General features: G+C 39.0%; 2 protein-coding genes and 1 long non-coding RNA gene across 7 annotated transcripts in view; 1 reads left to right on the forward strand and 2 right to left on the reverse strand.

Annotated features, from left to right (window-relative positions):
* LOC144048417 (uncharacterized) overlaps positions 1-7,205 on the reverse strand; it is a 15,965-nt gene extending 8,760 nt beyond the window's left edge. For 2 of the 4 annotated variants that reach the window (XR_013293344.1, XM_077560352.1), the window contains exons 1-4: positions 2,873-7,205; positions 2,619-2,781; positions 2,155-2,217; positions 1,015-1,073 (exon numbers count right to left, since the gene is read on the reverse strand). Coding sequence is in view for 3 of the 4 variants with exons in the window: in XM_077560352.1 (XP_077416478.1) it covers positions 1,019-1,073; positions 2,155-2,217; positions 2,619-2,781; positions 2,873-2,990 (399 nt within the window). In the remaining variant the exon portion in view is untranslated. Of the gene's footprint in view, positions 1-1,011; positions 1,074-2,154; positions 2,218-2,618; positions 2,782-2,872 lie in introns of all 4 variants that reach the window. The other 2 variants (XM_077560354.1, XM_077560353.1) reach the window with 2 other exon arrangements.
* The window catches only part of LOC144048418 (uncharacterized), a 24,909-nt gene extending 8,760 nt beyond the window's left edge, over positions 1-16,149 (reverse strand). The window contains exon 1 of the long non-coding RNA XR_013293345.1: positions 15,891-16,149. This is a non-coding gene — a long non-coding RNA (uncharacterized LOC144048418). The remainder of the gene's footprint in view (positions 1-15,890) is intronic.
* Positions 1-27,896, forward strand: part of nr6a1a (nuclear receptor subfamily 6, group A, member 1a) — a 147,508-nt gene that overhangs the window by 49,695 nt on the left and 69,917 nt on the right. The window lies entirely within an intron of this gene.

The raw sequence follows: 27,896 nt of genomic DNA on the forward strand, positions 1-27,896 counted from the left end.
GTAACTCCAAACCCCTGAAAACTTATTTTACATTCGCAGTGTATAAATACACTGTCCTCAGAGTGTCAGTTATTCACAACTACGACATTGCGAGGACTGTGTATCTGCGAGGGCTACACAGTATTGACATGCGACATGGGTGTTTTATACTGTGATGGAGATTAAACATTTAACACGGACCTAAAAAAAAGATCTATACATATACTGTATACATACATACTATATATACACAGTATATATATATATATATATATACACAGTATATATATATATATATATATATATATATATACACAGTATATATATATATATATATACACAGTATATATATATACATATATATACACAGTATATATATATACATATATATACACAGTATATATATATACATATATATACACAGTATATATATATACATATATATACACAGTATATATATATACACAGTATATATATATACACATATACACAGTATATATATATACACATATACACAGTATATATATATACACATATACACAGTATATATATATACACATATACACAGTATATATATATATATATATATATATATATATATATATATATATATATATATATATATATACACACAAATATACATATATATATATAGACAGAGAGACAGATATATAGATAGATATATAGACATAAAGATAAAGATAGAGAGATCTTTATAATCCAAAGAAAGAAATACACGTTAATGCGGAAAAATAATCATGCTTATTGTGATCTAGTCTTATACAAATAAGTTCGTTTTTTTTAGTAATGCCCCTCGATACGGTTCTCTTGTATGGCGATGCGCAATTAAGGCAGTCTCTGATTGGTCAAAGTCAGACTAAAGTATACAATACAATATTCATTTGTTGCATGTCTTTGCAACAGACATATTGCATGAGCCATTCGTGCGACAAGATCTTTTTTTTATATATTGTGCAACGTCTTGCTTCTGAAAAACGTATTTCAACATCAACATTCAAAAAGAAATCTAGTCACCTGGTCAACTTGGTCTGTGACAGCTACTGTATGTCTTCAGGTTGTGCGTCAGTTGAAACCTGGTACACAAAGAGAAAAATACATATAAAATTAAATTCTTAGTAACACGACTGACTGTACCTGTGCATTTACACAGTTACAGTACATACAGAACAATGAATAGGTTAAAGTAATGTGAATGCAAACTCATTTTATTTGCCATTACAAAAATAAATAAATAAATCTGTCTGCACTACAGGTTTGTGTAAATTGGTGACGTCTATTTTTCACAATGACACAAAAATAAGAAAATACACAGTCCTCAGAGTGTCCATACCTGACCAGAGTATGAATTGTGAGGACTGTATGTGTAACTCCAAGCCCTCAAAACGTATTTTAAACTCACAGTGTATAAATACACTGTCCTCAGAGTGTCAGTTATTCACAACTACGACATTGTGAGGACTGTGTATCTTGCGAGGGCTGCACAGTATTGACAAAACATGCGACATGGGTGTTTTATACAGTGATGGAGATTATTTTGACATTAAACATGGACCGAATATATATATCTTCATAATCTAATTAAAGAAATGCACGTACATGCGGAAAAATAATCATGCTCATTTTGATCTAGTTTTATCCAAATAAGGTTTTTTTTGTTAGTAATGCTCCTCGATACAATTCTCTTGTATGGCGATGCGCAATTAAGGTTGTCTCTGATTGGTCAAAATCAGACTCAAGTAGGGCCTGGCAATAAATCAAATTAATTGAATAAATTAAATTCAAATTGAATCGTTGAAAATTTGCTAAATCGTGAAATGTATTTTGTCTTCTGGATTATTAAAAACTGTTATAATGTTCTGTTACATCCAGATGTTATTGTGAGTTGAAATTTTGCACAAGTGGTGGCAGAATGCTGGATGGTTGGTTTAAAAGACTTTTTATTTAATTTTTTGGCCATATCGCTTAGCCTCAGACTAAAGTATACAAACAATCCAATATCCATTTGTTGCACGTCTTTGCAATGCACATATTGCATGAGCCATTCGTGCGCCAAGATATTTTCCACATATTGTGCAGCCCTAGTATCTCCACCCTCCACTAATGTCTTGCTTCTGAAAACTGATTTCAACAACATTCAAAAAGAAATCTAGTCACCTGGTCAACTTTGGCGCAGTCTGTGATAGCGGTGTCTTCATCAGGTTGTGCTTCAGTGGAAACCTGGGGTAGATGAATAGAAAAATACCAATACAATTAAATTCTTACTAAGACTAGACTGCTATACTGTAATTTCATGTAATCATGAATGTGCGACCAGTAATTCTAGTATGTCACATGTATGAAACAATATCCAAATGTCATGATAAGCAATCACGATATGATAATCAACATGATATTGTGAGGTTAGCGATACTCACGATAACTGTAAAAGTAAAATAAAAAAATAAGTCACAATATTGTAAAAAAATGAAATAAAAACAAAAAAAATTATATTGAGAAAAGAATGTACTTTTGCTTTTGAGTTATAATTAATCTTTTATGTTTTGTCAAACCTTGCACGATAACCCCCCCACCCCCAAAAAAAACAAAATTAAGTGTGACAACACACCATATAAACATACCATAGTGTTTTTCCATTGTAGTGAAATTCAAACATGAAAACCTTCTGGGCATCATGATACACTCTCAGCCTGTTTTCACGTTCCTGTTTGCTTATAACTTCTCCTCGATATTCAGTAGGAAAGACTCCCTTCTGAAAGGAGCAGGAACTGAACACTCCTCGACCTTACAAAGAAAAAGGGATACAACAGAAATATTTCATTATAACAGTAATGAAAACTAGGCCCATACTAAAGAATCTTTTACCAATACTCACCTTTGAATGAATTAATATATTTTATGGTGAAGCCATCCTTGTCTTTACCTAAGGATGAAAAATATGCTACCTCTTCTTTGGGTTTAACTTTTGCCCTCTGTGGCCTCATGACTGACATATCTCACTGAAGATAATGATCTAAAGCTATAGAAAAAAATGAGTTTCAATCAGTTTGATAGGTAACTTGGTGCAGATGTTTTGAAGTTGACTTTCTGTGGACCATAATATCCTGTGCAGTGTGCAGTAAATGTGCCAACGAAAATAAAATAGTGGATAGCACAGCTCTGCTAAATATTTGCATAAATTAAATGTAATGAACACTAACAGACTTTACTGAAATATTTCTATTTAAAGAACAAATTTAAGTAAACACAAATGCAGCAATTTACCAATACTTCATTTATACTGTACTGGTAATACTAAACCATTGTATATTTTCACATCACAAACCAGCCTATCAAACCAGCCTGTTATTGCTTTCCTCTTAAAAATTTCAATTAGCATTTATCTTACTCAACAGACGGTTAGCTCTGCTATGCTAACTGAGCTAACCGTCGCTAACAAAAGCGTAGCAATTCTAAATAATTAGCTGCAACCATCATAATCAACAGATGGTTAGGTATGCTAACGTTAGCTTAGCTGCACTTACACTGGACTTGCATTATAAATCATTTTCAGCAATGTACACAAGCGACCAACATTAAAATAAACAAGTTTCTGGAGGAAAAATTCGAGCTTCAAACCTACCTCATTAGCACAGCTACACTGCCATCACGTCTCGTGAAGTAATTAGAGCCGGGGGCGGTTCTCTATCGGGGCTGCTAGATGACGTCACTTCCGTACTCCGGGCAATATAATAAATCACATTTAAATCAACAAATTGGTTCAGTGTTGGATTATGAACTTTGTTGATAAGAGTGGCTATTGTTCTATGATTTACAGTGTCAATTAAAAAAAAAAAATAGATCACATTTAAAATTAACCCGAAAGGCTCATATACTAAATTAATTACCACAGACGAAAACAAAGGATATTATTGCTAGAATTATAGATAATTTTGTAATCGTTTAATGTGATTTCAGTTTGCTTTTTTAAAAAGTTATTTTTTTTTTTTCATTAACGAAAATGTTTTTTTGCTTTAGTAAATAAAATAACCTTGCTGCTGTCACACAGTTGCTGTCCGAGGATGTTTTGGTACTATACTTTAGTAATGGACGCATGTGTTTTTTGGCAAAATTGTGAGCGAGCCCAGTAACTTGGCTTAGAAGCAACCCTGCAAATGAATGGTCACATGATGCTTTACTGTTGGCATGAAGCAGGACTGATGGTAGCGCTCATCTTTTCTTCTCCAGACAAGCATTTTTCCGGATGCCCCAAACAGTTGGAAAGGGGGTTAATCAGAGAAAATAACTGTAACTCTTTTTTCCTTATTTTGGTCTGTGTTTATGGAATCCCTTTTTCACTGGTCACACCAGGCCATCCTCCAAAAGTCTTACTCCCTCACCATGAGTGTAGATGGACTCATACCTGCTTACTGCCATTCCTGAGCAAGCTCTACACTGGTGGTGATGTCCTTATCCCTGCAGCTGAATCAACTTTGGGAGATAGTCCTGGCTTTTGCTGGATTTTCTTGGGTGCCCTGAAGCCTTCTTCACTTAAAGTTTGTAAGGTCACTAAAGGAAATTACTTTAATTTTCATGGCAAATAGGGACTTTGCAATTCATCTAATCACTATAACATTCTGGAGTACATGTACATGCAAATTGCCATCATAAAAAAACAATAATAAGTCAGCACTGCAGATTCTTAGAAAATCAATGTCATTCTCAAAACATTTGGCCGCTGGTGTACAGAAAGATGTTATACTGTAAAGGCAGGGTGGGATGTTAAATGATGAATTAATGTACGGCACTGACAGTTTCTCTGTCTCTGCTGTTAACCATTGTACATTTTTAAATAAACAACCACTGAAATAATTAAATACTGAAATATATAATTAAATATCGTAGGGTATTTCATTATTTAATTATTTACTTAGGAAATGGTGGCTGCAAAAAAAAAAAAAAAAGGCTCTGTGTCTACAGACAAACATTCACAATACACAGCATTTTGAGAAAAAACTGAATTATGGAGACGTGCGTAATTGTGAGGACAGGTGATGGTCAGCCAATCAAATGCTGTGAAATATACACTGGTGTGAATTATTCATGAAGTGGTGCATTACAAGGACCTTCCTACAGGGGGCGCCATCAAATACACAAAAATACACAAATTCACGTAATTATGCTTTACAAGGACATTGGCTAAAACTTTGGATTTAAGCCTTCTACAGCCCTAGAAGCACTTCTGCATTGAAATAATTATGAGGACATGGGCTGTGTCCTCATAATTCAAAATGTCCTCGCAGCACGGCATGTATTCAGGTGAAATGTCCTCATAATACACAAAGGCAAACACACACACACACACACACACACACACACACACACACACACACACACACAAACTTTTCTTAACAAATTTGTTAAAGGACATTTTGTACAAATAAGTGAGAAAAAGAATGACAACTTGTTAATTCCAGGCCTAGCAGACATGTTGCTATCCATAAAAGTCATGGAGGTAATAGAAAATACTAGATGTAGTCATTTTTGTTGTGAGATGCATTACATTTTTGCATTAGTTATTTTAAACTTTATTTTGTAATTAATGCATTCTATTACCAACCTTACTTTCATGTTGTGAGTTAAGCGCAGTGTTGGGAATGTTACTTTATAAAGAGTAATTAGTTACAGTTACTCATTACTTGCTCAAAAAAGTAACTGAGTTAGTAATTTAAATATTTCATAATAAAAGTAACTCATTACCGGGCAAAGTAACTCTTCTCACTACTTAAAAAAAGTTTTATATCAAATAATTTGGATTTGAAAAAAAAATACTCTTCTTCTTATTATTATCATTATTTAAAAAATATATTTTTATACAATAAATTCAAGTTATGTCCAGGCTATAAAGCGTGTTTTCATACATTTTTGTGAATATTTATGGCACACAAATGTCTCACTTCATAATGACAGATATCATACTATGTTCTACCACTGCCAATTACAATAGCAATCATTAATCAATCAATCAGTGAATTAATAAATTAATTAAAAAAATGCTGGATATATGGTGATTAATTAAACTACTAGGAAAGTTTTTCACGAATGTGTCTCTATGACTTATCTTTCCTTTAGAGTTGTCATGGTGCTTGTGGAGTTGCGACGTCCCGTAATGGTTCTTGGTGGAACGGAATTGTCAGTAAATCGCTCCTTAGGGCAGCCATTTTTTAGTAGATTTCTAACAATGTTATTTTGACCAGTCTTGTCAAACGAACCCCGAATCAGTTCCAGGCTAGGGACGTGACTCTTGCTAATAATGCTAACATGTTCACTTTGAAGGAAGACACGTCGTGACACGCTTCCCGTGGCACCTAGAAAATAAAAGTCTCTACGCATTCCATATTGTGACGAGGTGCGACAACAACAGTGCCTCTAACTGTGCGCGAAAGACATTTTCATGAATGGACTTGGAGCAAGCTTTCTGGAAAAACACACAACAGCGCACCCTACTATAAGGTTGTTTAGAGCCTTGAAACTAATAATCAATTGTAACGTAAGGCATTTCACATACAATAACGATAACAGCGTTTGAAATATGAGGACAATAATTAGATTACTTTGTCATCATTTTGGAAATTGTTCTTATGTTCATTGAGATTTTGAATAAAATATTTCTAAGGGCTTGTACTCGTATATTCTGAGCACTGTATATATTAGGGATGGGCGAGTACCAGGCATCTGGTTCGGATGCCTCCTGGATGCCTCCATGGAGAGGTGTTCCATGTATGTCCCACCGGCGGGAGGCCCTTGGGACGACCCAGGACACGCTGGAGAGACTATGTCTCTCGGTTGGTCTGGGAACGCCTTGAAATGCCGCCGGAGGAGCTGGTTAAAGTGGCTGGGGAGAGGGAAGTCTGGGCTCCTCCCACCTAAAGCTGCTGCCCCCGCGACCTGATCCGGATAAGCAGTAATAAATGGATGGATGGATGGCGAGTACCGATACCAGTTATCGGTAAAACCCATGGTCAGGGCCATATTTGTTGTTTGTTTTATCTCCATGTTGCTTCTTAGATGTCTCCTTGCCTCAAGAATGTATCTCTCCCCATTTCCTTGCTTTGTGTGTTTCCATTCACAGACAAGTAGTGAATTAATTGTTTTTCAGTCTCTTTGGCTCAGGCAAAAGTGACTTCCCTCTTTGGCACTTGGAATCGTTGGCTGTGTGCCACTACAGTTCAGAGCCCCCTCCAAAGCCCCCCCCCCCATTATCAAATAGCTTTTTACTTCCATGGGTTTCATTTTTGTGACTGAACTTGTACGTTAACTTACTACATTGTAATTGGTAAGCATGACAATTCTTGCTTGTCCATGTTAATACTGGCACTGTTGCCATCCCCAGAAACTTTGAAGAACTAACAAACTTGCCAAAGTATAGCATTTAAAGATAGCTGGGCAAGCATGAGCGCTTGACAGGGCTTGAGTGAAGAGTGCAACAATGTGACTGAACTAGTGTGAACCCTGCATCATCAGCACATTCCAGGGGTTGGACAATGAGAAGCACACAGTGTACTCTGTCGTGTTGCCGGCCGCTCTATAGCCTGGCCTCCATGCTGCTGTATTCAAAGCGGGTACGAACTGAAGCAAACAATAATGAAGTCATTATTTCATAACATTGACTTGGGACTTGTGTGTACAAGAAAGTTAAAGGTATGCAGTGTTACCTGGTGACATGGCACTGTGATTGAGTGAACATACTGGAGGCTGTGAGGGAATCTGTTTTCATTTAGGGAACTCACTGGACGTCAGTTTGAGCACCACAATAACAAGATGAAATATTTTACACTTCTGAGAACAGTCTGAATGCTCAAAAGAAACAGTGTGAATAAATTGACACCCCCATACATTACAACGCCGCATATACACATAATTTATAACAAGACTTGATATATAAGTAACTTCATTCATCAAGAAACTGTCACTTTTACTACAGTTGTGCAGAGGTGTCAAATCCAGGTCCAAAAAATCTCTCTCTCTCTGTCTCTCGCTCTCGCTCTCTCTCTCGCTCTCTCTTCACCCCCCAACTGAATTCAAGTCTGGACTGTCTGGGTCACTGCAAAACATTCATATTTTCGTTCGAGAACCATTTCTTAACCACTTTTTCCTGTGTGTTTTGGGATTTTGTCATGCTAAAATGCCCGAGCTTGGTCAGGTGTCCTTTTTTTTTCACAAATCCAAGGTGGCAACCCTAGCTGCCAGTTATTGATCTGACATGCAATTTCAAAGAATCTCCAAGGCAATGAAAAGCTAAACAATATGGAAAAACATGCTAAGGAAAGAAGCAGGATCCCCTCCTCATTTCATATGGTGCAAACATTTTGTCATAGTTGCACCCTTCACGCGGCCACCTTAGCTCAGATGCCTGCTTAAAAATACAAAGACTCGGATCCTTACACCAAATGCACTTACACGCTTCACTATATCATCATTCCACATTTCAGTGCACAGAGACTTATTGAAATGGAAGTACACAGCCAGATAAAAACTCAATCACCAGCATTGCGAGTGAGCCTCTCTTCATGGCCAACTCAATCAAATTCAACAAATATGCTTTAATTAATGTACCAGTCATAACAAGCTTGAAGTCAGATAGGACGTTTCATGCAGTCTTGAAGTAATATTAATGATATTTGCCACTGCAGCTACTTTCAGTTTATGTCCTATATCGCGGTCACGCTACAAAATAATTCTCAATATTACATTACAGATAATATAATTGGCGGTTTATGTACTTTAAAATGATGCAGATTTGGTTTTAAAGTATGTCATTTGGCTGTAAATTGTAATATAATTGCAGTTTGTTGGCATGTTTTGTAAATTGATGTACAAAAAAAATAGATGTTTATGTCGATGTACTTTCAAGGATGTTCCCTCCACTGAATTTTTGTGATGCACATTTGATTCATTTTTTTTTTTTACTCAGTAACTGGTTAAATAATTTAGTTTATTAATGAAAGTAACATGTTATAATCACTTAAGTGTTACACAAACATTGCCATCAGCAAGGATGAGATGAAGATATTTTTATAATTCTAATTCAGTAATTGTAAATATCAATTAAAAAATATTCTGAATTGTCCTAAAGTGCAATAAGTCAAGTCATAAATGTAGGAAAATACTTTAAAATCATGTGAACAGTAATTTTTTTTTAAACAATAGGACCCCACAAAAAAAGACCTTTAAAAATTTTTTTCTAATGAATTTATGTCAAAAAGAGATATTAGAAATAATGGATTCATGGTTTTATGAATTGATATCAGGCTCAAAAAGGAAAATCAATTTGATATTGATTATTAATTTTTTTAAACCCAGGCCTAATTAAAATCACAATCCAGTGTTTTTTTTCTTTTTTTCCTCAGGTCATAACAATAACAAAACCCTAGAAATCTTGAGGGAACAACTAGTTTGTTGTAGTACGAGTCTTTCACAGCTTCCTCGTATCCTTTTCCTGTGTTAAATTCTAATGTATTTAACTGTTCTGAGTCAGCAAGAGAAGAAAGTGTCTGACTTGGGCACTAGTATGAGAGGCTAGCCCGGCCCTGCTCCAGTTGAGGGACTCCTTCGGGCCGACTGCCAAGCCTTTCCAGAATCACTCAGCATCCACGTGCCATGGATCATCCTGCCAAGGCTGCAGGCATTCACTAGCAACCTTGACTATAGCCAAGCCAGCCTCTTTCTCCACTGCCAGCTTGCTTCTCAGCATTAACCCGTGACTCTCAATGGTGGCGCTTTCCTCGAACGCATCATCCACCCACACTTTTTCTGACTTACCTTTCCCTGCTTGTCTTTTCCTCAGCTTGTCCTTGTAGCCGCCAGTATTCTTGCCTTTTGCTCTGCTGATGGCCCTGTCTGTTTACTGTGTTTTTATTTATTTATTTTGGTCAATATCTTTCGTATCTTTTTGCTGTGCACCCTTTGAACCCAGTACAGAAGCACTTCATCATGTCAATCTGGCTCTCGTTGACTTATCCACTTGTGCGGCACGCCTGAAGGAACCGCATTGCATGTCACACTCCTCGCTCCTCTCCTAAGCTTTGTCGGCTCATTTCATGAATGCTGAGGCTGATGAATATGTATCGCACGGGTTTTTTTTTCCGCTGTAGTTTGGAGAATTTCTAATGGGATGAAAGCGCCCTTTTGTGGGTGTCGTCTGAATTTAACCGTGACATTTCTCTAGAGTCCACAAACATTTTTTTTTTAATCTTCAACAGACTCAGATGTGCAGACTGGCTGGTCTACTCTAGCTAATATTTTCACAATTGCGATTTTTTAAAATTTTAATATCCATGGGAGACAGAAGGATAAACCAGACTGTTTGATTCTGACTTTTTCTGCCCACATGCAGTCTGTTCTACTTTTACAGCCTAGCCACAGGCTCCGTGCCTAGGGCTAAATAACCAATCAAAAAGAGAAGTTATATGCATAGAAGAGTTTGAGCTGGAATATGCTTTTTTTTTGTTTTTTAAACATGTAGTACTCTTTTTAAAATGTATATTACTGTACACCCCAAACCCATTAGTAATAGCCACCAATGAGTAAAACGTATGTTTTAAATGTCACTTTTGGTCTTATGCAATGAACCACATATTTAGCATTTTTGGTTGAATACCCAATCACTATCTACTGAGACTAAACCATGTCCTATTTTGTCCTGGTGCTCTATGAATCCCATAAATATTAAAAAACAAACAAAGCCGAGCGCGTTTCTGCATCACCCCAGCAGGGACACTGTGTCCTAAATCCACCACACTGTGCTTTGTGCTCCGGTGGCCTGATCAACTTTGCTTAAGTTAAGATCCTCTTTTTGTCCCGCTGCATTACAACACACATGGTCCTGTGTTCTTTCAAAGCGATCGCTAAAAGCGTGACACTGGAAGTAAATGAATACTTTGGTGGTGAAAGTCAGCTAGGTTGAATTCAAACGCTGATCCGCCGCATAGAACTTTGATGACTGTTGAGGCCGGTGCTTTTCTGAGTTGCTCGGAGACTTAACCCTCCTCCCTGGCACCTTCCTCCTCTCTTGCGGAGGAAAATCTCTGCTGAATTCATGTCTTCTTTCAGATTTCTAAGAGGCGTTAAACCTTTCTGGATTAAACGAGGTAATCTGACAGGCAGAAGATTGTATTAGCCAGAGTGTTGGCAGAGCTTTTAATTTCTCCTCTCTTTTCATTTCCCCGCTCACAGCCCGTCTCTCCTGCTGACCTGCTAGATGGTATTATTTTGTCTTTCTTTTGAATTACAGAAAAAACATCCACATCCTCACCGCTATTCACTCTCTTTCCCCCTCTTTCACTATCTCCCCTCTTATGCTTTCCCCCTACCTCTCGCTCTTCTCGCAGTGACAGCATACTTATGTGAACCCATGATTTATCATTTGCTAATCCGTGCTGATTATGGAGCTTTCCGCACAGTCCTTATCTGTTGCTGAGGCCGCTTTTCACTCCGTAGCTGCCAATTATCTTTCAGGCTGCCTGCAAACAGACTTGTCTCTGTCAGCCAGATGCAGAACTGCCACCAAACCGCTTACATTTTATATAAAGGACACATGCGCAGCTCTCCAACAACTAGCTGCCTGGATGGGGTTTTAGTTAAGGCTTTTTGGGTTTGAATACTTGTTGAGATAATTGATGGATATTTCCAATTCAGTCTTTTTTGTTTTAGTAATCTTCACTATCGACTCAAGCCTTCATCGTAAATCATTTGCAAGTGTAGCGGTAAGGCTGGGCAATAAATCTAATTAATTCGATTCATTCAGATTTTAACTCATTTGACCCCAAAAACGTATAAATAAGTTCTATTTTAAATATTACCATGCTGCCAAAGACTTATCTATATGTTTTTTTCTCCAAATGCTAGAGCATACAGAAGGCTTTGGTGCAGCCTCTGAGCTGAAGAGAATGGCTGAAGCAGTGGTAGTAGGCCAGCAGGTGGCAGCAGAGTATAAAAGAGATCAACCAGGGCCATGTTGCAAAAAGCTCTTTTCCCCACTGTTTTAAACAGATTTGTGAATAATGATGAAACTTAATATTCTAATGCTAATTGCTGCAAAATGGAAACAGATAGATTTTTTTTCCTGATGGAAGAAGAGACTCTAATCTTTTGGTAGGTTCCATGTTTTTATAGCAATTGAAAAACACAATCTTCTGTGGGCCTTGTAAAATCAGTCAAAACCCAGTAAAACAGCCGGGAGCGAAGGGGGGTTTCTTCAGTGAAAATGGCTGGGAGTGAATGAGTTAAAAATCGAAACGTTGAAAATTTGCTAAATTGTGAAATGGAGTTTTGTCTTCTGGATTATTTGAAGCTGTTGTTTTGATGCTTAGTCCCATCCAAATGTTTTTGTGACTTGTAATTTTGCCCAATGCTGGATTGTTGCTTTACAAGACATGTTTTCAATAAATACCAACTATTGTGGCATTTAAGCACGAACAATGGATGTTAAATTTATGTTAAAACTAATTTTGAAACAGTATATATTATTGTTGTCTGAACATTTTGCATAGGAATTATTTTTGAATTAATGAAACGTTTAAATAAATGCCTTTTGGTGTTATTTGATTAAATCGATTAAAATCCTAATCGTCCTGAATGGCTGGAAAAAAAGAGATTTAATTTTTTGGCCAGTCCTATGTAGCAGCATGAAAAATAGTTTCACTTCCCTCGTTAACAAAGGAGCCATGTTGAGTTTTTTTTGTTGTATCAGGTTTAAATGCTGCTTGATGCTAAAACCAAAGAAGAGCATTTATGGCTTGGCTTGCATTAATTTAACATGACATGGCACGACTTGAAGCTTAGATTTGTTCGCATCAAGTTCAACATTTTGCTTGCGTGACCAATCTAGCAGCGATGCTTCGGTCTGACAGCCGCAGTGGCAATGCCTCAGTGTGACTCACGCCACACTTGAAGCCAAGGTTAGTGACAACATGAGGTTACGGCGAGCGAGGCTACGCCTGTGGGGAGGGTATGCAGATCACGGCGCACTCAGCTGATGTGCCGTCCAATTGTCAGAGTAATGGGAAGTGACGTGCACATCAGAGCAATGTGGGTCAGCGCGCCAGATGACCGGCCTGCGGCCTGTATCTGCTTTATTAGGCAGGCAATGTCTAATCTGCTGTAGCTCGACCAGAAAAAAATTCTCTAATCGACCCTGATATTCACTGAGCACACATTACCATCTTCCCTCACAAACTCACTTCGAGCATGGATGGGCTTGCGGATTTGTCATGCAAAACATTAAAATATTGAATGTTAAATTATTGTTATTGTTTAATTACCCATATCATTAAGATATGTGCTATTTTGGTTTAAACATGGCCAAATTTGCATGAGCCAACTTTTAGTGCCAATGTTATTTTGCACTTTGACACAAATGAAGAAGCCTTATTTAAAATATTATTTGACTTGGCTCTTCTTCCTTGTAGTTAAAAAAATAAATAAAAATCAACAAAGGAGTCCTATTTTAAAGCAGTTTTTTTTTTTTTTGCAACGTGGACTGGGTTCAGATTTTTCAGCCAGCGAAAATGGGTCGGATCGACTTTGAGCTTAATAGGATTCCCATGACATGGTCAGAGGCTGCTGTCTGCAGGGGAGGAAAAAGCAAGGAAGGGAAAGGTTCAAATATAAAGACGGAGATGATGGGGGGTGGGGGGCTCAAACTTTTGCGAGTGTTTACTTAGTACCTGTACAAGTCCATTGCAGCCAGAGAAAAGTAGCACATGGGGGCCTTGAAGTGTTCTGGCATTTTCTGCTCAAACAGGTTTTTTTTTTATGGCAGGGGGAAGACGCCTAGAGGAGTTGAGTCTCTGCGAATCTGCCACAGCCTCATCAAAGGCAGTAATTTCCTGTTCATTTCTGGCTCCCATCCCCCAACTCCGAGCTCTTGTCTGCTAATCCCACCCCTGCACACAACCCCCACTCCCACCCTCTCCCAATCCCCACCCTGGGCCCCCCTGGTGCTGTCCTGCCTGCCTGTGCTTCACTTTGCTGCACTCCCGGTCTGAGGACTGCGGTGGGAGGCTATATGCTTTGTGTCCGGGGCTTGCAGTTCAGTTGGGCACTAACAAATCCGCATTGTCCCATGCAAGAGTGGTGTCAGAGGAGACACTTGTGTGTGTGTGTTTGGTGGTGGTGGTGGTGGGGGGGTTGTACTGCTGTCTGGTTTCTATTCAAATCCAGGTACACACAGGCCTGGGAGGGAACAAAGCGTGTAGAGGGGCTTATAGAGCATCAAGCATGGGGCCAAAGTCCTTCGAGGGCTCAGTTGAGTCCAGGCAGGGCTAAATTGAAGGGTCGTAGGAGCTGCTTACACAACTGCTGCCCTCTCTGAACTGAGCACATTACAATAGCTCTACAAGTGATGCTAGGAGGTCCCATCATCTGAGAGACCATCAGGCAGGGCATCACATCTTAGATATTGAGCTGACAATAGAAACCCAAACAATTTATAATCTTCACACAGGTTTGTCAACACTATTTGGTTATTTGAAGTCCCTAAATGTAAAAATACGGCCACCGTAATACTTAACCAGTTTGTAAAAAAATATGTTTTTTTTCACCATTTTTATCAAGAAATATCAAACATGGGAGACTTTGAAGTTTGAGTCAGGCCGCCACAGAAAACATGTCTGTGACGTTAACGGTGATGTGGGCTAAGATGTCTATCAGGATGGCAAGACTCTACATGTGCAGGTATTTTACTTTGCTTTCTACCGAGGTTAGCTTTCTTATATGAAGACTTGTTTTTCCATGAAGGATTTTTGTTATTCAGCTGGCTTTAATCCTTTGTATGTTTGCAGCAGCCCTGTGTACATCTGTAGGCTGTAGGGGATGTTTTTGTTGTTGTCGTTACTCTCTTACGCATTCAACATTTTGCAGTGGATTAAGAGCTTTGGACAAGAGCAGACCGGGACAAAAAAAGGACACATAGGGAAAGCCATCGTTTCCTGTCACGGAATACATTCCCGTTTCTCCCCATGTGAGTTGACGGGGAAAACCAAGGAAAAAGGAAACATAGCTGCTGCGAAAAAGACATTCTCTCCTATTCGTCATCTATATTTAACCACCTCTAAATTTAGACTTCCTATTCTGCATTTCCCCTTTCTTATTCGCAAATTTGAAAATAGTGGCAATGAATCAATTTTGGAATACAAAACCTCACCGGTGCAGAATGATACACACTTAAAAGATTGACACCAATGATTCTTATCTCCTTCAACTGGCATGGAAGGCAAGTTGGAGAGGCCGGGAGATCGCTTTGAGAAGCAAAAAAAAAAAAAAAGGGAAAGAGAACAACCCTTGTGGATCACCTATGGCTGGGGATCCCCTCCCATGGCGGCAGCAGCTGGCTGCCCCGTCCCTCCGCTTCGGCCTCTAATGGCTGACCTGCCCTGTCTGGACTGCCCCGCTCGCTTTTGTCTTCTGTCTGGCTCAGTTCCTCCCAGTCAAACATAGCTACTGCCTGCTGCAGTCTTCATTCCCACAGAGCAAACACACGCACACACACACACACACACATACTTTTCACACTCGGCACACTTTGTCCAGCACACACAATCTCTGTCTCGTTGCACTCTCTCACATACATTCTTCTCAAAGTTCTCCCACACACACACACACACTGTCTGCTTTCAGGCACACAAAAAATGTACACATTCATCCACATTAAGGTCACACATGTTTTCTGGAAGTAAAACAGTTAAAACATTATTTGACGCACTAATTGTTTCATTAATGGCAATTAAATTTTCTAACTTTAAACATTAAACACTATAGTCAGGCAAATAATGCACACATGTAAAAATGCTAGACATGAATTTTCAGTCAGATTTTTAAGTGAAAAGAGAAGGTCAATCAGTTTAAATACTTACCGGCAGCGGGACCAAAAGTTGGGCGACAGCAATCTTTGGTGGCTGTATAGTAGAAATGGGGCACCACTTCCAATATTCAGGGGTAAAATATAAACTGGCTCGTGTGGGTAAAATGGATTGAAAGCGTCCCCTCTCTGTCTGTATGTCTCACCCAGACACATGCACAAACACACACTGGAGCACAATCCTGACATGCACTCTTTCAGTCCGATCTCCCTGCCGCCAGTGGGACCTCAGCCAGGAGTTCGCAAATACAAGTGGCTCACAAATCTCTCTCTCTCTCTCTTTTTCTCCCTCTCTCCCTCACTCCCACCCTCACGCCGTCCCTCTTTCCCTCTCGCGCCTTCTACACAGCTACATAGATAAACAAGAAACCACATTCCCACATACATCCACCCCCCACTCTGCACAGATTCACATACTCACGTGTGCACGCACGGCCGCACGCACACACAAATATACACGCAAACACACACAAAAGGCAAGACACAAGTTAGGAAACTGCTCCACATTTTTGTGCATGCACTATATGAGACATTTGATGGACAGCAGCACATAGTGTCATGTGTGGAACGAGGGTGGCTGGGATTGGCTGGAAGCTTGGGAGCGGAGGGGGAACACGGGGTGCTGTGATTGGTTTGAGCTTACACCATTAAAAGGAGAATGCTTCTCTATTGAATCACAGCCAGCATGGGTGGAGTCTTTGTGTCGTGGCTCTGAAAGAAAAAGGGGGGAAAAAAAACATCCACCGGGACATATGATAGAAAGTATGATCGACTTGAAGGTGCAAATCAACATTGTTGGAGGACTTTACTCAAGAATACAACTGAACACTCTATGGAGTATACAGTGACTATGTTTACATGCAGGCAATAATCCTTTTAAAACCTAAATATTGGCAATATTCAAATTTTGAAAGGCCATGTAAATGCGCGCAATAACCGTAATATGCTCTTATTCGGGTTTTTAAAAACCCGAACAAGTCCATTGAGTTACCCCTTTCATAACCGGAATACTGGTTCATATAAACGCAATCGGAATACCTTGAATCAACGGGGCATTGCTTTTCGTTGTGCGCATGATCACAACCTCTTCTTTGTCTCCTTTTCCTCTTCTTTGCTTATTTGTATTCGCAAGGAATCTTGGTCTTTGTAGTCACAATTTGTATGCGCAGCGCTGTCCTACTCGCTAAAGGACCCTCCCTTGAATACATTGATTTCTCCGCTCAGTTTTCACATTATTTTCTTTCTCTACAACGAAAATGCCACAGTTTGTGCCTATATACACATACTGTAAATACAAGTATATAAGTCCGTGCTTCTGGCGTGAAACCCACCAGAAATACTCAAGCCGATGTCAACAAACATGACGCCCGCAGTAAAGAACCACACGAAGCGAGGAGGAAACCGACTACTTTATTTAGCATGGCGAGTGACATAAATATGCCTTTTATTGAACATATAGTATAGTTGAAAGCAGAAATTAAGTTTCTTACATAATTACGTTGCCCGGTGCGTTGCGGTCCAAACGAGGTATTCCAATCGAGCACAAATGAGCATGTAAACGGCAGTAACTCTGTCCGCCACGCATGTAAACGTGTTACCTGGATTTTTTCAGAAACCGGAATATTGACCTTAACCCGAATATTGACTGCATGTAAACGTAGTCAGTGTTGTTTATAACTGAAGCTTATCCCAGCTGATATACACATTTAAACAAACAACCATTCACAATCACAATCCACCAATGGAAAATTTAGAATCTCCAATTAATTTAATAGGCATGTTTTTTGAGATGCGTGAAAAAGCCATACTACCTGGAGCAAAGCCAAGCAAGCATGCAGTCCCCACACTGAGATGATCTAATGGAGAGAACCCAAAATTGTTATTTTATAACTTTAATGTAACAACTATAAAATATGTAAGTATATCATAGAGACCGAAATTTAAAAACTCAAGTATTATCGATACATATTTTTTTTTTTTTTGGTGATCGGACACATTTATTTGTGGAAAGGAGAAGTTCACTTATCCTACGATTTTGGCTATCAACACTCGAGCCTATGTCGGGGTTGTCACCGCATCAGGAAGCGGTTACTGTGTGTGTGAGGCGAGAGCGTTGTGGAATGGCAAACAAATGGCAAAAAAAAACTTGCTTTGGAAAATATTTCTTCCCGTCTGGGAACCAGCTTTTATCCACTTATTCCTGGGGGCTCTGAAGTAGAAATGATTATGGGCACAACTTTCTGTGTGACACAGGAACAAGCAGTGAGCCATTTGTTACAGTGGCTTTTGTTTCATGGAGCAGTTTATTTAGACTTTTTTTTGTTTCCTAAACAATCATGGGCTCCTGTAACATTTAAAAATGTTTTGTGCAGCTTTGGAACTTGCTGCGCTCTTTGTGGTTGTAAAGGACCACATGCCTGGAACACTCAGGAGAAGAGAGGGGTGGAGCTGTCTATTGATTACCACATAGTGGTGGTCTTGGCTCCGATGGGGAGGGGAGATGCCAGTCTGACCTGACAGACATAAACGTATTGTGAGGTTTTGTTGGGATTGTCTAACAGAGTAGCATGTCAGAAGGAGTTTTAACTCTGTTTTAACACTGAGTACAAGTGGATAATGATTCGAACCATCGTTATCAAGGCGGCCGACCGGGGCTGTGGCTATAAGGTGGTCCGTACCTGTCATGGCGGCAATCCCTGAACCTTTTGGTTGACACCAGTGGCAAGGGATGCCGTCAAGTTAAGTCATATCTGACCTTTTTGGCCTGTGGAACCCCCCAGGCAGCTGATTGGCTCTGGCTAGCCAAACGGAAAGCAGCTTCAGTGGTCACCGAGGCAAACACTCGGGGCTGGGAAGAGTTCAATGAGGCAGTGAAAAACAACTTGAGGAAACTCTGGTCCAACGTTCGGTATCTGAGGAGGGGGAAGTAGTGCAACATTAATAGTGTGTACAGGGAATCCTTGAGCTACGTCGCATGCGACCTACGTCGTTACGACTTTACGGCGCCCGTGCCTCATCCGGAGCACCTTCTTTTTTGTTAATTTTCCATAGTAATCACGCCATTTTAAAGTTATTTAAAGTTGTATTGTTACCTCCAGCAACGGACGTCCATCAATCAGCCGGTCAGCTCGCCATCAGGGGCGTCACATTTCCGTGTTTAAGCTTGAATTGGCTCCGTGCGGAAACATGAAATATTGGTTCCGGCGTCTTTCGGGTCGCACAAATATGTTTTTTTAAATTACTTTAAAAAGTATTTTAATGTAAATATTAGTGTTGCACGGAATACCGGTACCAGTACCGTACCTTAATGTGTTGGCGTCAAAAACGGCTCTGTATCATTTTTTCTTAGTACCGATACTTACAACTCTGTTTAAAGGCAGGTACACATACACGCATGGCCACCTGCCTACCGATATGTGGAAAACGCCTTAAGTAAGTGACAGGCCTCTTTCAGCGTGTATGCGAGAGGGCGCATGAAGATGGCTTCACGTACTGAACACTGAAGCGCTCGTTGGCCGTCCACTCCTCATTGAGAAGTATGACGCGTCAATTAAGGCTATAGAAATCAGAATATTTAATGTTGAAGTTAACATAGTTTACATAGCTCTCTTGTAATTTGATCAAAAACAAAAATTGGAGTGATATATTACGATACATCTGCTACCAGTGTCCTTACAAATCAGTTATGCATGTGTGTTTCCCTTGATGATGACGTAGAGATGCCTGGAGCACTGCCAAGTTCTTTCATTCACAGCTGATGAGATCATGCTGACCTGGATAACGTAGCGCTTCATGCTAAGCAACACTTTGGCACACAGGCCTTTTTATCAGCCTGACCAACAAACAGGGTCCCGGTCCTAGGGAAGGGAATGGGCTCTTTCACACAACACTCTGTGACGTCATATCCTTTGCGGATACCCGGTTTACCCTATTCTGGTTCCACTTGAGCCCAATATGTTAGCCAGGTATTCATACCCTTGAGCTAACAGCCGAGCTTGAGCCTTATTTAGTTATTTTTCTAAAAAGAGCACAAATACCTTGAACATCGTTGTGTTGCTGTCTGTTGCAATATGCACATTGTTGTGCCTTTTAAGCTATCATGTTTCCCAGCAATGTTGAACTTGCTCATGATTACGTCAAAGAACCGTGTAATTCCTGGACATTGCAGTTCATGAAAAGACTCAGAAAGAGATCCAGAAACTAAAAATGACTTTATTACAAAGATTCACTGGATTAGATGACATAATTTGATTCTATAAGATAAAGTGGGGAAAAGCTACCCAAAGCGTTAATCATCTGCACAACCGTAACATTGTGAGGTTTTTCATGCTTCTTCATTGGCATGAAGCGGAAAGCCTGCATAGCCGCTTGCGTTAAATTCAAACTATTTGTTTCTGTTTAAATAATTGCAAATGTTAATAATTAATACATTACATTACACATATTGTATTACCAAATGTGCTTGTTAATTAACATATTGATCACCAATATCTGACGAAACCACAAAGTAAGGAAGGTTTTTGACTTACTTTCATATCTGTGGATTTAGTATTCAACTACAAACCCTTTATCTAATTTGCTAATGCTTGCTTTAGAGGAGGAATTTCAAAGACAATGTACTTCTGTAATGCTAAGTTTGAACAAGTCCTTTAAACACTGCATGCAGAATAATGCAATTGTTCAAAACCAGAAAGGACTGACCCATATTTCGGCAACATTGGACATTACATGTAACGTAATGGTTGTGTGAGTTTGGTGTTTTAAGCGCTTGAGTGGCCCACATTTGAGATGACATAGCATATAAACTGTGATCATGTACTTTCTGTTACGTGCCATGAGGCAAAAACAACGCCAGGCCAGGACCAGGAGAGAGAAATCAGGTGCAAAACAATTTATTTTTTAGCAAAGTAGTGACATTACGAGATGTGCCAGGGCTTTGAGGCTTGTGTTGCTTAATGGAGTGGACGTTTCCACGAAGCGTGTATCGAGGATTGCTTCATTTAGGGGAGGAGCCAAAAATGCCCGAAGCCTCGCTGGCTTTTATACCATGTAACTGCTTTGGGAAATGTTTCAGATTTTTCTGCAAAGTTTGAACCCCTCAAGCAGCATCTCCACTCAAAGTTTGTGTGTGTTTTTGTTGTTTTTTGTTTTGTTTGATAGAGTCACGGCCAGCTCATCGTTTGGACAAAGACATTGCAGTTTTTAGTAGCGTTAGCCATTTAATTTTGCGAGATAGCTGGAGGGTAGAGAAAACGAGCGTCATCGAGCACTGTGCACAGTACTAGGAAGGACAGTACGGCATTTGTAGGGTGGCTGGCACAGCGGACCTTCAGTGTAGCGGTAAAGCACGCAGCTTTCATACTGGGGCACAATTTTCCAGTGGGCTCTAGCTTCACTTTTGGCAAAATCCTTTTTATCACATTAAGTTGATGTATGTGTATATATATATATATATATATATATAATGTATTTTTCACCATGTATTTTATTTAACGGTTTGTTTGTGTTCCAAGAAAATGTTGTACAATAACAAAACCTTACTGGGAAGAGAAAAAATACTGTCTGCATCCCAATTCACTTTGTGACCCTTTGAAAGGGTGAGAAGAAAAAAGTACACACACAGACTAAATTATTATGCCGATATGCTTTTTATCGACAAAATTTATGGTACAACTTCACTACTTAGGTCAAAATAGACATAAAAATCATCTACAGTATGCATCACACATTGTGTGGTTAAGATACAGCTGCTTGTCATTATACACCTGGGCAGCAGGTGGTTTCGTGTGCACATGAAGCTTCAAGAAATGAACCCTTCCTCTAACCAATTGCTGAAATGGTTCAAAGCCTACATGAGGCTTCATCTTGTCATCACTAGCCCAAAAAAAACCCCCACAAGATCCCTTTTCTCAGGGAAAAAACTCATGAAAACAAAACTAATAGGATCACAAAACTCAAGACTGAAACACATTTCAGGAGGCACAGGCAGCAACATGGCAAGACACAGTGTGCTTGACTAAGGAATCTTCTACGCAGAACAAAGGGAGAAACTGGCTAAATAGGCTGCAAGCTAATCAAGCTGATGTGACTCAGGTGAGGAAATGAGGCTCTGCCCATGAGTTCGGCCCTGCCTCTTGCCATGCTCTAGCACTGCAGAGAGCAAAGAAGCAGGAGCAGGCAAGGCAACATGACACGGGCGAAACAGAACCATGACACTTTCATCCCACATCAGTAAATTCAAGGCCCGGGGGCCAGATCAGGCCCACCACATCATTTAATGTAGCCTGCCAAAGTAAATTATGTGCATTGACTTTGTATTTCTTGCTAAAATAGCGAAGTTGGAAATTGCCTTTGCTTTTGCGAGCATTTTTGGTTACCAAGCCCCCATTTAAAATAAAAGTAATAATATTTAACACAAACAATTTTTACTGGACGGTTGTGTAAATGAAATATCCATCCATTCATCCATGAACTACCGCTTAGCCGAGGTCTGGTTGCGAGGGCAGCATCTTCAGCAAGGAAGCCCAGACTTTTGTGTCCCCAACCACATAATATGTATGACCAAACATTTATTTGGGTTTACAATCAAAACGGCGTTCCAAAGGAGTTTGACATTCCTGTTTTAAATTACTCCAAAATCTTGTGGAAAGTCTTCACGGAACAATTCTAAGATTCACAGTACATTATAGAGGTCTATTTTGCAAAGTGTTTTACTCCTAGTGTATTTAATTTGTATTTAAAATAGAATAAGAACTAATTCTATTGCAATTTTATATGTGAGCAAAAGAATTCCTCTGGCAAAAGAGTCCTCATGTGCCTCAAAAATCCAAATTGAGATATTGATATATTAAAATTCTGCACCCTTTAAAATGATATATAATACATGGACGTACTTAAAAAATTGACAAAGTTAAAGCAATTTTAATATTGGAAGGTTGAAATCCCTAGTTTTGAGAAAGGGCTTTATAGTTTTGGTACTTGCATCTTTCAAATGTGCATAGCAACCATTACCTTAGGAAAAAGACATGAACCTGAAATTTTCACGAGCTGTTGAAATATCAGTGGAAAGTCAATTCCAATTGCAGGTAAAGCCATAGTCCAAGATTTGAACCCTTTAAAAGTTTTGGAAGTTTGACCTCTCAACAGATGAAATCAGCCTCAACTTTGAAGATCACATTGAGCTTACAATTCAGCTTCTGAGGCATCGGCCAAAGTTTGGTTATTTTATTGTTGCTCCTTGTTGTATTTCCTTGTTTAAATGAAGTTATAATACCGCAGTGGGAAATTTTAATTAAAATCTTTGTGTGACTTAAACGTTTATTTGCAATTTGGTGTGGCCTGTGACAAGTTTATTGATAACATCATGGGTGTAATGTCTCAAATCAAATGCTTTTGGTTACAAATCAATTCATTAAGAAAGAGATGCCGGCCGAAATTGAAGATTATCTCTGGATTACAAAGCACGGTAACCGGACGACGACGTGTTTCAAAGGTATGATGGCGTTTTATGATGTGCGTCATTCATTCTTACGTTATGGTGGACTTTTTTTGGTTGCTATGTCATCCATCCATCCATTATCAGAACCACTTATCCTCACAACATTCATATGAATAATTTATGAATGACGTTTGAGGCAGGAAATCCGGTTTGCTTTTAAGCAAACAGTTGCCAAGATGCGGCGCTAGCTAGCAGCTTCGCTAAAAACACTCCTTAGTTACGATGCATACTGTCTAATATTTGCTTATTTTCATACATTTCCATTTTTTCTTTTTTACGTTTGTGCTGCTGGGAAATGAAAATAGAGACCTCAAAGAGGCTATTTGTGGAGAAATACACATTTTCGTGTGTAGTTTGTGAAACATCCTTCCGACAACCGGACCATTTTGCCGGAGCGGGTCACATATGTATGAATACATTGTCTTGAAGTCCTTATAGGGTGAGTTTTTATTTTATTTTATTTTTTTAGAGAATGAATGATCAGAATTTTGACGGTCTCGAGATTTCATTGTACCCTGCATAGAATGTGGACACTTTTCGTTGCAAGCAGCATTGCGCCCCGAGATTATCATGCTCTGAAACGCCTCTTTGTTGTGCTAATGTGCACCCGGATATTATCTCTGTCTATATCATTCTTGATTGTGTAAAAACAACATTGAGGGGATACATCATTGTATGTTGGTTTGGGGAGGTTATGTTGGAGGAGGTTGTTGCTGCAGCATGTCCTGCAGCTGTGTTTACTATGACAAGCCTGTCCTCAACCTGCCGTAGTCAGACTAAACACATCAGACAACTTTACCTGCAGGGCTTCCTATTTCTGTTCCGTTTGCCGTTACACTTGACTTGTGAGTTCAGCAGGAATGTGGTATTGTTTTAGAGTCTCTGTGACATGGCTTTGCAGGAAAATGTGTAGTACGAGTCTCCATGAGGTAGTGTCACTAAGTGATTAGTAGGTTAGTTGCTTTCCGATGTGCACTGACCTGATTGAATTCACTGAAGCAGGTTTTTATATCCATGTAACAAATGAGAAAAAGGTCACTGAACTGTGTCATCATTGGTGTCTCGCTTGTTGTATGTACCGTATACCAAATATTCAGTTTGACTTTTATATAAGCAAGGGAAGGTTCTACAGAAATTCAAGTGACGGTCTTCAATGCAGCCGTATGATTCCACATTGAGAGCTGGTAGAATGGACGATGCATAGAGGGAGAGAGCAAGATGAAATTCTCATCCTTGGTTCAGATCCCTAAGAACGCTTGGGATGGCATGATCTTATTATCACAGCAAATTTGCAATGTGCAGAGTGGGGAAGATTAGATGCGTCGTTGCCTTTGAAGTGTATTTTCCAACCATTGTGCAATAGCAAATTCCATCAAGTGTAGCTGGGGTAAGAAGCAAGGGCTATGAATGCTGCCACATTAAAAGCTGTCATTTGCGAAATTTGATGAAACACTCTCCAAATCTTACTGAATGAAAAATATGTAGCCTATTTCAGCAGTGTCATTCATACTGGACTGTAGAATATACTACACATTTAAATGCTTTACACGAACGTAGATATATGCAGTGGGTTACATATGCTACTTAACATAATATGGTACCTTAGTATCATGGGAGCTATGAGACAATGTGCTATTTAATAAAGGCTTCAAAAGAATACAATTTGTTCTTGAAAAATCTTATCGTGCCACAGAAAGGCTAAGCATATTGTTCTATATGAAGATGGTCAAAATAGCTGAAGTACAGTGTAAGATTGGTACATATTAAGGACAAAGTTTTATACCAGGACTGTACGAAATTCAGAATTTAATTGAGAATGACCCCTAAATTCCAATTCCATTGTTGAACTTAATTTGAATTGAGGTAGCAATCAGGAAGCAGAATTGTAATTTAAATTTCAATTGCAGGAAGTAGAATTGAATTGAAAAGAACTTCAAGAAAATTTATGACGTAAAATCTATTTATCAAACTCTTTAAAATGGCCATTTTGTTAGGAGCGCACTAGTGAAATACACGGTCTCATTCTCACTGATACGTGATGAAAATAATTTTCTCTGACTTGCATTGAATTTAGTTCTACTTTCTGCAATTCAAATCAAATTCAGTTCAACATCCTGCGAGGTAGAATCAATTCCAGTTCAAATTCATCCATTGAATTGAGTTCTAAAATTCAGAATTTTGGACAGCCTTGCTTTACAGGTTACTGATAAACCATTGCAGTTTCATGTGGTTGGCAAAATATTAGTATTGATGTGCTCGCACTATATCGCTAGTGTCAGGCCAAAACAATGTGCCTCCAAAAATTGTCACTTGTCAGGAGACACCATAAACGTGCCAATTTCAGTTTTTTTTTGTGTGTGTTTTTTTTAGGGGTCAGGGGGGATTTGCTTTACTCCATTTGCAAACTCAGAACGTTGTTCAAAATGTGTCATTCTGTCATTGACAGTAAGGAGACAATGAAATTTAACAGCTGCATTCAGATGAGAGGAGCACCGTGCTTGCGCTTCACCACAGCAGTGGACAACAATCTGGCGACAATTAACTATTATGTTCACTTTTTTGTTTTTCCAGTTGTATCTTTAAACTGCTTTACTCAACTACAATTCCGTGTTGCATTGTCACCACAGAGTGAAAACGTGAGTTGCCATGAACCACCCCCATTCCTTCTTCTTCTTCTTCTATTTTTCTTCATTTTAATTTGAACATTTTAGAAGAGAAACGGCAGTTAAATTTTTTGGGCAAAAGTGGCAGTAGCGATTCAAAATTCAATTTTCTGCGTCCAGTAGCTTTAAAATAATCTCATTCAAAATTATGTGATTGTGTTATAAATGATGTGGACACATATCCAAGTTGTTGTTGTGCAAGATCATAGAGACACCTTTTTTTGTGTCTGCATGCGATCCGTTGGCTTTTACAACAATGCACCACTACCATTTCTCCCCTGTTTTTGACATAATTCAGTAGAATACAAATGGTCCCAATTTAAAAATAAACTAACACAAAATTGGTTGAAAAAAAATAGTGAGGTCATCTTGGATGTGTTTCTGGCATTTGATCTTTAAGCCTTTATGTGTCTTCTTCAGCACTTTGACCTTCACTTGGCTCACTAGCTACTTAAAGGCCGGGTATCCAGACAAGACTGGTATTTATACCAATAAGGATGAACGGGAATGTAACTGCACTGGCCTGCCTCATTGCTCCCAGTCTGCCATTTCAGAGTTCCTCAGGGACAGGAGAGCCTTGGGCTGCGAGAACATCCTGGGGGATGGAGCTGAGGAGTGACATCCCCAGCCTGTGCCTCAGGTCCGGTTACAGCATCAGACCAAATACAAACAGTGCTCGTGTCTCAGCATGCCAGGGCACGTCTCGTTTCTGCAGTTGTTCTTGTTTGTCTTTTTCATCTTCTGAATCAAACAAACTAGCCTGCAAGAATACTGGTGATATTCATAGGCTCAATGATGTCCTAGGCAAGATAAATGCCGGCGCAACATTTGCAAAACAACATTAAATATACTGCATCTACTGTACCTTTCCTTTTAAAACAATTGAACTATGTTGAAACAGTGAGTTGTGTTATCCTTAGGCATATGTATCTTTTTGTATATGATCTTAGAAAAAAATATCCACAATATCATAGATAATTTTGTTTGAACTGTATACATGCTTGCATACTTCTCTGTTCGGTTTACATGCCATGACACCTATGCTGTACATGGCTAGATGTATTCTATTATGAAATTATTGTTGAAGTATAATACATCTTTTAGCGATAAAATTGTCAAACTGACCTAATTTATGCAGTGCACTACAAAAGCCTCAATCTTGACGCTTTCCATGATAAAGGTAGTCAAGTCGATGTGCTTTTTCAGTCTTATAGCCTTCACACAGTCACAGTGATTGTTGATGAATATTCGTTGAAGTTAACCTCCAGTAGTTTGCTCAAGGGTGCTTTGACGGGCTGCTCAGCAACTCGAGGATCAAACCTACCACTATTCACTTGAAGAGTAACTACTCAATCTCTTCTGCGAAGCCTTCTTGTGATGGCTAGCCTTAATCTTTTTCCACCATAATCTGCAGAGTTATTGGGTGAATTAGTTTCTGTAATTTACTGTTTACGGTGCTGGTATTACACTTAATTTAAAATTACTGCTAATCTTATTAAAAATCCACAACTGTGGGGATCTATTTCCCATTAAGACTGTAACTATTTCAGCTGTATTTATTTTTTGTCAGTCTATCCCCAGCTAAGTATCTTATGTCCACCCACCTACCTAAAATGTAGTTGTACATTAACTTCACAACATTATTAGGCATCCCCTTACAATATACAGCTTTCTGTGATACATTTATTGTGTGCACTTTTTTCCCCTCTTGAAGCCTTGTCTTTAAGAGGAATTTATCAAAAAGGTTAATTGAGGGGAACAAGGAAGTATAACTGACTGACATCCACATAACACTTAAACTGGATACTTTCTTGGGTATTATCAACAAATCCTCTTCACG

Source organism: Vanacampus margaritifer, chromosome 3 (assembly GCF_051991255.1).
Source record: "Vanacampus margaritifer isolate UIUO_Vmar chromosome 3, RoL_Vmar_1.0, whole genome shotgun sequence".
Lineage (NCBI taxonomy): Eukaryota > Metazoa > Chordata > Actinopteri > Syngnathiformes > Syngnathidae > Vanacampus > Vanacampus margaritifer.